The sequence below is a fragment of the Panthera tigris genome, chromosome E1 (genome assembly GCF_018350195.1).
Source record: "Panthera tigris isolate Pti1 chromosome E1, P.tigris_Pti1_mat1.1, whole genome shotgun sequence".
NCBI lineage: Eukaryota > Metazoa > Chordata > Mammalia > Carnivora > Felidae > Panthera > Panthera tigris.
Genome location: NC_056673.1, coordinates 36,118,228 through 36,128,854, shown reverse-complemented (window position 1 = coordinate 36,128,854; position 10,627 = coordinate 36,118,228). Strand labels below are relative to the sequence as shown.

The 10,627-nt window shown below is 52.5% G+C and overlaps 1 protein-coding gene across 1 annotated transcript; it reads right to left on the bottom strand.

Moving 5' to 3' along the window:
• Positions 1 to 680: 680 nt before the first annotated feature.
• SNF8 (SNF8 subunit of ESCRT-II) lies at positions 681 to 9,931 on the bottom strand. The gene is made up of 8 exons (XM_007085719.2): positions 9,785 to 9,931; positions 9,366 to 9,416; positions 6,367 to 6,505; positions 4,464 to 4,568; positions 3,738 to 3,810; positions 2,670 to 2,811; positions 1,711 to 1,785; positions 681 to 911 (listed from the first exon to the last, which is right to left on the bottom strand). Exons 1-8 carry the CDS (start codon positions 9,836 to 9,838, stop codon positions 774 to 776), a joined length of 777 nt encoding a protein of 258 aa, XP_007085781.1. The 5' UTR covers positions 9,839 to 9,931; the 3' UTR covers positions 681 to 773.
• Positions 9,932 to 10,627: the final 696 nt, after the last annotated feature.

Here is a 10,627-nt window from a genome sequence, read left to right as displayed (position 1 = left end):
CATTAAGGAGACCTACTTACCCAAGTAAAGTCGTGAGGATTAGAGGGGGTTCGCAAATGGCGTGGGGTAGGTGTTCACTAAACAATGCCCTTGCCGCCACTGAGGCTAGAGGGACCCGGTGAGCAACGGGAGAGGGAAACCCACTAGGAAACGGGAGAACTACCACCGTGTAGGGCCACTGTCGGTCAGTTCCCCCAGATTCCACGGTTTCCTCTAACCACCACTTGACTTTGACCTCTGCTTCACACTCAGCCGTGTCTGTCAGAACCTGCAGGCCCTCAAGGAAGCTGGATGAGACCGGACGAGTGGCTATGACTTACGGGTCCGTTAGGGTCTGCTGGTTTGAGATCAAAACATCTTCCTAGGGACCAGCTTTGAGCCAGCGGGCTGTGATTTATGCCTCAGGGCTAGAGAGAGACTAGGCTGTCGAGCCAGGAGGCGGACAGCCTTCGTCCTAGACCCGGCTTCGCCGTGAGCTTGGAAGACCGGCCTGTAGAGGTCCTTCCCTCCGTGCTCGCTGTTCTGTGTAACTCGGGTCCTCCTTCCTGGATAAATGAGGTTTTCTCCACTAAAGATGCTACGGGAAGGCACTTTAAGAAAAAACAAGCCAATGGGTGAAGCGTACGGAGGGCGCAAGAAAACTTGGAACTCTTTCTTCTTGAAAGAAAACAGACAAAAGCAAAGTTGTTGGGGTTTTATTCGCCAACCGCTCTCCCCTCCTCTCCCTGCCAGCTGCCGGGCCCCCGGCCCCCACCCCCCGGGCGCTCCCAGAGTCAGGGGAGGGCTTCTCTGGCCTCCTCGGCTGTAATCTCCTGGGAGTAGAGGTCCGTGAAAAGAGCGGGCAGCCAGTAGTGGGCCTCCCCGGGCGCCTGTAGGTCCAGCCAGGCCAGCCCTTCCTTCAGCAGGTGTTCCTGGAGGGAACGGGGAGGAAGAATCCTCTGGGACAAGGGAGCCCCCGCAGGGTAGACTGACAACCCCCCCCACCTGTTTTGGCTTCAGTGGGGTTTTCGGGCTACATCTACACGAGTGCCTTCACGTGTTTACACGATGGGAGCCACCGTGCTTAGTTCCGCGTCCGTTACCTCGCGGGTAAACCTTTAGGGAGAAGTTAACGAAAGGGCTGTGTTAGCTTAGAATGGACTCCCGATTCCTACAGCTGGAAAGAGGCCCAAGAGGGGCTGGTTGTGCCCCACAGCATTAAATAGATGTTTCTGTTACCCTGCTTTCCAGAAAAAAAGGAGATCTAGTTTAACTGCCTGGATGAGGAAGAAGGTATTGAAGGCCAGGGTTTACGGTCTCATACTCCTTCTCGTAACATCGGCCTCTCGTTAGCGCCACGAAATCTGTATCTATAAAACTGTAACCACAACACGCAATGTAACAGAATATGATCGTGGATGTGTCATTAAGTAGTTCACAACCCTCTCACTCTGTATTAACAGCGTTACTTCTGATACAAACTACGTGAATGGTCTCACCAGGCTCTCCAGGCCGAGAGACAGGAGGCGGGGTGGGGGGGCTCGCCTGCCACAGTCAGGAGCCTGCCTCGGTTGTACCTCTCAGGGCCACCCTCAGAGACGTGGGGTCACTTCTGTGGGCCTTCAAGGCAAGAGGCCGGCGGAGCGAGGCTAGGTCCTGCCCGTGTGCTGCCTGTCTACCCTCCTCCCATCTGGGGCCCATCTTTTCTGGGCCATTCCAAAATTCACATACCAGCACTTGCCGCGCTCGCTCGGTCTCCCATTTAAGACTGGCTTTGATATCGCTGACGGTCACGTAGCCATTTTTCTGAAGGAAGGAGGGATGGGGAGTCAGGTAACAGCGTACTTTCCCTAAGAGCCCAGCATCCGCCCAGGAACAACGGGTTTACCCACATGGGACAAAAAACTGCCCTTGGGCGAAGCCTATGAGAGCACAAAAAAAGAATGTTTAGAAGTCCCAGCAAAGAGAGAGAGAAGCAACCTTCAGGGTGACGAGGTGTGGGGGGGGGGGGGGGGGGGGGGGGGGGGGGGGAGTCTTAAAAAGTGGGGTCCCTGGTACTAAAACATTAGACTTTCTCAGAGAACTTTGGAGTATGATCTGATTCAGGACAATGAACGGACAGGAAGGGACGGTGACCATTCCCCAGGGAGAAAAGCCCTCTCCTTCTTGAGTTTTGTTCGGGGGTATAGATTTAAGAAACCCGAACCCCTCTTTCTTAAAGCCATGGTAAGGATTTGGCGGGGGGGGGGGGGGGGGGGGGGGGGGAACGTGCTGAGGAACAGGGGGAACGGTGAACAAGATTACACATTTGTTCTGCGGAATCGACACCCAGTTTTAAGAAGACCTCAAAGAACCTGTCTACCCAAGAAAATACAGTTCGTCGTCTGCATGTCCGCCTATTCCGCTAGACTGTAAACTCCCGCAGAGCAGGAACCACGTGGTACCCGTCGTTCTGCGCCCCGCAGCCTGGCCCGGTGCTTGGCACTGTAGCTGCTCAATAAACGTCTCCTAAAGAAGGTCAGGTCTGACTGGTGCATCCGCTAGGCAGTCTGGGCAGAAGACCCCCCACCGCCCCGCCCCCCTGCCCCCCACCCCGCCCCGCGGCTCCAGAAGCCCCGCCCACACACTTGCACGCACACGCCTCCCCTCCCCTCCCCGCGAGCCCTGGCCCCTCGCGAGGCCCGCGGTACCTCCGCCAGCTGCAGCACCACCGTGTGGTCCATATTGAGCTCAGCCGGAACAGACTGAATGAGGTAGGTGCCACCCACGGGGATGATGCCAAAGCCGGTGCCGAGCGCCTTCAGCTTCTTGATGGCCCTGATAAGGTCGTCTCTGAGGGGAGGAAACGCTGCTGAAACACCTTGGGCCGAGCGGACCTGGCAACGACGCACTTCCGGCTCGGCCCTGAGCGCCCCGACATGAGACCCAAGAGGGCGGGCGACGTTCAGTGACATTAGCGAAGAGGCGGGGTCAAAGGGCACCAAATGGTGCCGCTGCCTGTCAAAGGAGACGGTGCCCGGCGATCAGCCCGCGCACTCAGCAAACCCTCCTAACCCCAGACAGGTCAAAAATACGCCTACGGGGGCCCGTCAGGAAATGTGAACGAAGGAGCTAAAGGCAGGGGACAGCAGGGAGCGGCGTGGACTACGGCCAAGTGCAAAACGCTTCTCCATTTTACAGAGGGCCACCCGGCTGACTACTGCCATGTGGCTTTTCCCTAGTTCCCCACTAACTCCAACCAGGGAAAAAGAAAACCCGCAACACGGTGGGTCCGCATACCCAGCCCACATGCTGACAGCATTTCTTTTTGTTTTTTTAAACCTTTTCTCACCCTGAAGTCCCACAGAGAGGCTGGCAAACCAGATCAATCTATCTCCCCCCATCTTCTGGCCCCCACCCCTCTCCCCAGCCTTTCTCCGTGCGGGCGCGCTAGCTTCCTGAACCCCAAGTAATCCAGAGTCTACACAGCCCCAAGTTAAAAAAAAAAGCAACAATACATTACGTAGACATGAAAAAAATACATAAATGATGCTTAGAAGGAAATACACCGGAACGCTGGCAGTTGTAATCTCTCGCTGGAGAAGTTACAGGTGGTTTTTGGTTTTTTATATCTGTGCACTTTTGGCATTCTAAAAAAACATGTTGGAATAAAATGATTCCTAAAGAAGCCCAGACATACGAGCCGTGAAGAGAAAAGATTTCATGTGATTTCTAGAAAGGCTTTTCTACACTCCAAGGGACTGGAAGGCACGACCTACTGGCTGACATCCTGTGCGAATTTGCCCCTTCCTTTTAACACCTGCTGATGTAGTTCTTCCAGAGTTATCAGACCTGTTGGAGGGGACAGGAAAGCAGATGAAGTCCGCTAAACCAAACCAATTAAAAAAAGCAAAGGCGGCAGCATCTCCCAAAAGCTATAAACACTCGCTCAACGTCGAGGCTGTTATCTATTTACGGCCAGTGATTTCTAACTGGGTCTAAGCTCGCTTGCTTTCTTGACTTCAACACAGCCCATTCGATGCGCTCATTAAGAGGACGCCGCTGGAGGCCCATTTTGGAGGTCACATTTTGGGGAGCACAGAAACTCGGCATCACCCTACTTTCCTGGGAGTGGCAGGGCAGACCTAGAGTTCCTCATGATAAAGTCATAACCCAGACACGTTGTGTATCAGGGGAAAAGGCCTTAGCTCCTACCTCCCTACTGTTTTCTATACTAACCAGGGGCTGGACCTCCCCGGGGCAAAGGTCTCTAGAGAACAGGGACAATCATCCAGGCCATTCCATTTACCCCTGGCCATGGAGACGTGGTATAGATTCAAGGGCATGAAGCGGCTGAGACGCTTCAGAAGACCAAACAGTTTCTCAAGATCTCACTGGCCTGCAGACTGAAGGCTGGAAAAGCTCATCTTTCAGGGTTCTCTCTCTCTCTCTCTCTCTCTCTCAGGGAAGCCCAAAGCCCAGTCAAGAGACTTCGCCACACTCACCTCCATTCCGGTGCTTCAGGGCCAGGCACACTTCGATGATCTGAACACCCAGCTCATAATAGAAATCTCCCACGCCTAGCATCTCAGACCAAAATCCTTTTCCAGCTAAAAGACAGAAAGGCAACAGTCTAGGTCATATGTTAGCCTACGCCCGTAGTTTCTTTCAAAGCTAGATTAAAACATCTATCCTGTAGGAAGCCTGCCCTGCCTAGCCTAACTCCTTGTGCTCCATTTACTACTCAGGATCCCCAAACAGTTGGAACTCTTGGAAATTCCTGCTAAAAAACAGGCTCAGGGGCACCCGGGTGGCTCAGTCGGTTAAGCGTCCGACTTCAGCTCAGGTCACAATCTCGCGATCTCGCGGTCCGTGAGTTCGAGCCCCGCGTCGGGCTCTGGGCTGATGGCTCGGAGCCTGGAGCCTGCTTCCGATTCTGTGTCTCCCTCTCTCTCTGCTCCTCCCCCGTTCATGCTCTGTCTCTCTCTCTCTCTGTCTCAAAAATAAATAAACATTAAAAGAAAAAAAACAGGCTCAGACAGTTGTAAAGGGTGGGCCTTCTAAAAGGCATTTCTGTTTGGCTAAGTGGCTCCAGGATACTATGAAACTGAGTTTTCCTTTCCCAAAGCATACAGGGAAATATAATGGGACAAGGCTAAGAAAAAAGAATATGCAGGGGTGCCTGGGTGGCTCAGTCGGTTGAGCGGCCGACTTCAGCTCGGGTCACGATCTCACGGTTTGTGGGTTCGAGCCCCGTGTCGGGCTGTCTGCTGACAGCTCAGAGTCTGGAGCCTGCTTCGGATTCTGTGTCTCCTCCTCTCTCTGCCCCTCCCCTGCTCATGCTCTGTCTCTCTCTGTCTCTCAATAATAAATAAACGTTAAAAAAAAAAAAAAACCAATATGCAGACCGGGCATTCAAAAATCCATTGAAGGCCATAGTTTATGGAGTAAAAAATGCAGGCTATAGAGTAGTAATTATAGCATAATCCAATATGTTAAAAAAAAAAAAAAAAGTTTATAAATACAATGTATGTGTCCAGCAAGATAACCTTAGACTGTTAATATGTATCCCTGTAATTAGGGGACAGGATCAGGAGACTTCTATTTTCTGTTTTTCTCTTTTCTTCTTTGTTGACCGACTGCATAATTACATGCTACTTTCATTAAAATGAAATTTTTTTTTTTTTTTAATTTTTTCAATGTTTATTTATTTTTGAGACAGAGAGAGACAGAGCATGAATGGGGGAGGGGCAGAGAGAGAGGGAGACACAGAATCAGAAGCAGGATCCAGGCTCTGAGCCATCAGCCCAGAGCCCGACGCGGGGCTCAAACTCGTGGACCGTGAGATCGTGACCTGAGCTGAAGTCGGACGCTTAACCAACTGAGCCAACCAGACGCTCCATTCTTTTTTTTTTTTTAATGTTTTATTTATTTTTGAGAGAGAGAGAGAGAGAGAGAGAGAGAAAGAGCGAGTAGGGGAGGGGCAGAGAGAGGAGACACAGAATCTGAAGCAGGCTCCAGGCTCTGAGCTGTCAGCTCAGAGCCCAATGCGGGGCTCGAACCCACAAACCGTGAGATCATGACCTGAACCGAAGTCGGTCGCTGAACCGACTGAGCCACCCAGGCGCCCCCGAAATTCTTTTTTAATAGGGGAAAAAACCCATTAAAAAATTCCACTGTAGATCATCGAAGGGGAGGTCAGGCACACTGGCTACCAGCCTACTCTCCAGCCTCTCCAGCTTTCCCATCAAAGCCGGGCCCTCAGCCACCCTGCCAGGCCCACACCAAAGACTACATCCTCTGGCTCTCCCTGCAGGCCCTTCTAGAAGATGCCCTGACAACAGTGATGACAAGGAGATGCGCTCCTGTCCCTAGGAGAATACCACACCCCTACAGTCAACTCCTTACAGGCCAGAGGATCCACCCCGATGGTGGCACACATGTCCTGGAACTGCACCCGGAATTCTGGATTCTTCCGGATCTCCTGCTTATGCTTGCTGGCAAACTCCTCCAGGTTGGTCTTGAACATGTCCAACTGCTTTGACATCTGTAGGGTGGACAAGGAGGAGGTTAGGGGCAGCCCAGCTAAGTGATAGATGTCAAAAATAAGTTCCTGGCCCAGTGGCAGGGCAAGGGCTAAAATAACCCATTTCCTCCAGGCCTACTATTATGCTGTTTCTTATCCCCCCTTTCTTTTAAAAACAAAAAAATCTTTTTTTAATGTTTATTCATTTTTGAGAGAGAGAGAGAGACCGAGGAGGGGAAGGGCAGAGAGGGAGACACAGTATCCGAAGCAGGCTCCGAGCTGTCAGGACAGAACCCGATGCAGGGCTCGAACTCACGAACCGCGATCATGACCTGAGCCGCAGTCAGATGCCCAACCGACTGAGCCACCCGGGAGCCCCTTGTTCCTTCTCTATTTATCCCTAACTCTCCTTCGTGGTTCTGCTGTCAGCTGACTTGGATGCTATAATGTTTCCTCAATTCTAAAACATACATTTTGGGGGACGCCTGGCTGGCTCTGTCAGTGGAGCACATAACTCTTGATCTCAGGGTTGTGAGTTTGAGCCCCACATTGGGTGGAGTTTACTTAACAATAAAATGTTTTAGGGGCGCCCGGGTGGCTCAGTCAGTTGAGCGTCCGACTTCAGCTCAGGTCATGATCTCACGGTTCGTGAGTTCGAGCCCCGCGTCGGGCTCTGTGCTGACAGCTCGGAGCCTGGAGCCTGCTTCAGATTTTGTGTTTCCCTCTCTCTCTGCCCCAACCCCGCTCATGCTCTCTCTCTCTCTCTGTCTTAAAAATAAATAAAGAAACATCAAAAAATATATTTTAGGGGCGCCTGGGTGGCTCAGTCAGTTAAGCGGCCGAGTTCAGCTCAGGTCATGACCTCGCGGTTCACGGGTTCGAGCCCAATGTCGGGCTCTGCACTGACAGCTCAGAGCCTGGAGCCTGCTTCAGATTCTGTGTCTCCTTCTCTCTCTGCCCCTCCCCCACTCACCCTCTGTCTCTCAAAAATAAATTTTAAAAAAACTAAAAATTTTAAAAATAAATCAAATAAGATATTTTAAAAAGAAACATAAATAAAAAATAAAACACATTTCCCCCCCCACGTGTTCCTGTTCTAAAGACAGGATGCCTCTAACAATCAGTGGCACATCTAATGTAGTGCCTTCTTTTTCTTTTTCCCACAGAAACTGTCATTACATTGAAGGTGCACCTCATAATCCATTTTGTCTTAAAAATGAGGTGGGGGGGGGGGAATTGCCTGAGTGGCTCAGTCAGTCAAACATCTGACTCTTGATTTCAGCTCAGGTCATGATCTCATGGTTCCTGAGATCGAGCCCTGCAGCGAGGAACCTGCTTGGGATCCTCTCTCTCCCTCTCTCTTACTCATGAGTACTCGCAAGCTTGCTCTCTCTCCCTCTCTAAATAAACTTTTAAAAACGAGGGAATGCAGCATTCAGAGAGAGGGAAATCTCCAGTCACTGACAGAAAGGCTAAATAGGAGAAAATGAATTAGGTGTGCAGTGACTGTTTAATCTTTCAGTCATGGACCTTCTTGGAATCAACTCCAAAAGAAAGAATTCCTGGGGCGCCTGGGTGGCTCAGTCGGTTAAGCGTCCGACTTCAGCTCAGGTCACGATCTCGCGGTCCGTGAGTTCGAGCCCCGCATCGGGCTCTGGGCTGATGGCTCAGAGCCTGGAGCCTGCTTCCGATTCTGTGTCTCCCTCCCTCTCTGCCCCTCCCCCGTTCATGCTCTGTCTCTCTCTGTCTCAAAAAATAAACGTTAAAAAAAAAAAAATTAAAAAAAAAAAAAAAGAATCCCTAAGGGAGGGGTGGGGGCCTACCAGACTGCATTCCAAAGCTAAGGTACTAATGATTTGGGGATTTTCTGACTTATGGCTGTGACTCCTTCCCTTTCTCTAATTAACAAAGCCTACTTTCTACCTGCCAGGAGAGTAACCGCTCCTGGCCCAACAACTCCTCACTTGCTACATATTAGAAACATTATAATCACCATTTCCAGTTGATTCCTGTATGTCATCTCCCTTATGAGTGGGAGCTTTTGAAGAGCACAGCCTGTGTCTCTTTCCTCAGTTCAAGGACCCCCATTTCCTTGCTTAACTGCTTCCTCCTCTCCTTCCCCAGTCGTCATAACTGAGTAAACTTGGGGCATGGACAGAAAAGGAAACTGCAGGCCCCGCGCCCCATCACTGACACACACTTCTGGAGGGGACAGTGGTGGGGCTGGATGGCACAGAGTAAGCAATATTTTCATGTTATCCCCCGGCACGTCAAGTGAAAGCCTCCAAAGATCTAAGTCAAACGGCTCTACCAACTACTACCCAGGTAACCTTGGACAAATCCCCTGAATGTCCTCAATTCTAAACTGGGAAGAACAGAGCTCTCTCCTGATAGGACTGTCAGGATGAATGAACAAGACAGGGTCGAGAAAAAACGGGCACGTGCATGGGAGGATGAAAGCATGTAATCATTCAAAGATGTCAGCTATCACCGTCATTAGCAAGTCGGCAAATGGTCTGAGCAGTCCAGAAACCAAGATTTGCCAAAGAGTCGGGCTTTAGTTCGATCCGAACAACCTAGGGGCACCCCGGTGGCTCAGTCGGTCAAGCCTCCGACTTCGACTCAGGTCACGACCTCGGGGGTTCTTGAGTTCAGCCCCCCGCGGGAGGCTCTGTGCTGACAGCTCAGAGCCTGGAGCCTGCTTCGGATTCTGGGTCTCCCTCTCTCTCTCTGTTCCTCCCCCCGCTCACACTCTGTCTCTCTCTCTCAAAAATAAATAAAGATTTCAAAATGTTAATCCACACAATCTAGTTTACATTAAAGGCGTCCTGTCCACCCTGTCGGGTCTCCCCTCCTGCCTGGAGTCCTCCAACCGACTCACCTGGGCCAGCTGGTCCTCAGCCAAGACAGTTCCTCGCTCCTTGTACTTGGCCTGTCAGACAAAGAGACCGGCGTGAGTTGAGAGTGGGCACTGGGGGCTCCCACTTGTACTGCCCCGGCTGAAGTATGAAAAGAGGAGGGTGTCTTTGAAATGGTTTTCCTTAGGGAGAGGGATGAGGAAGAACAATAGACGACTGGTCTGTAGCCAAATTTGGGGACGCGGGGGGAAAGGGCTGGTGGACCCGGGGATGCTGACACTCCAACCCACCGGAAGCTGAAGAGTCTCAGTTCCCCGGGACCCGAGCAGCCTGCTGTCAGACTGCGATGGGGGGTGCGATTTGAGGGTACAGAGCTCTCCGCTCCAAGACTTCAGTCTCTGTCGGGTCGGGGGTGGCTGTGGGTCGGCCTTCGTCCCCTCACCTCGGCCAGCTTCTTCTTGGCGATGGCGCCGGCTCCCACCCCGCGGCGATGCATCCCAGCCCCGGGCCCGCGGGCCGCCCCGCTGCCGGGACCCCGGGTCTCCGCGTCCCGGGATCCGCCGCCGGCTCCCGACGCGGAAGCGCGGGCCGCGCGTCATCTCCGCGCGCCGGAAGCTACGCGCCGACTTCCTGCCGCGGGGCACAGCGGCCCCGCCTTCCTCGGGTGGCCGGGTTGGGAGAAGCCCCGGCGGAGCCCCGCGGCGGGGAAGGACGAGGCGGCGAGGACGCGTGGCGGCGGCCTCCTTGTCGGCCGCGCGTTCCCCCACCCACGTGGGTGCCTGGGACCCTCGCTTGTTGGCGCGGCTGCCCTTCCGCCGCCACCCAGCCTCCGGCCGCCTGATACGGGGCCAGGCGCGGAGTCGTCCCGAAGCTTCCACATTGAGCATGAAACCCAACGTATTCTGCTCTAATGGAGCCGACCCCGTTGGAGTTAAACGCGGAGGTTCTGACTGGGGCAGGCCTTACAGTTAAGAACTGGGACTCTGGAATCGGAAAGCCTGGCCCCAGAGCCCACGACCGCTGCTTATGATCTAGTAGCTTCCGGCAAAGTCCTGAACCTCTCGTGGTCTACTGGCCACGGTTGGTTTAGAGTAACCTACTCGTGAGGTGGTTGTGAGGATGAAGGGAGAAAATATGTAACCAAGCATTTAGGGCGATGCCTGACACATAAGTAAACATCCGCTATGATTGTTATTCACCAGATGTGGGGTGGAATCCGTCTGTGTGTTTAGGAAGCTCCATAAGTTTTTTTTTTTTTAATTTTTTTAATGTTTATTTATTTTTG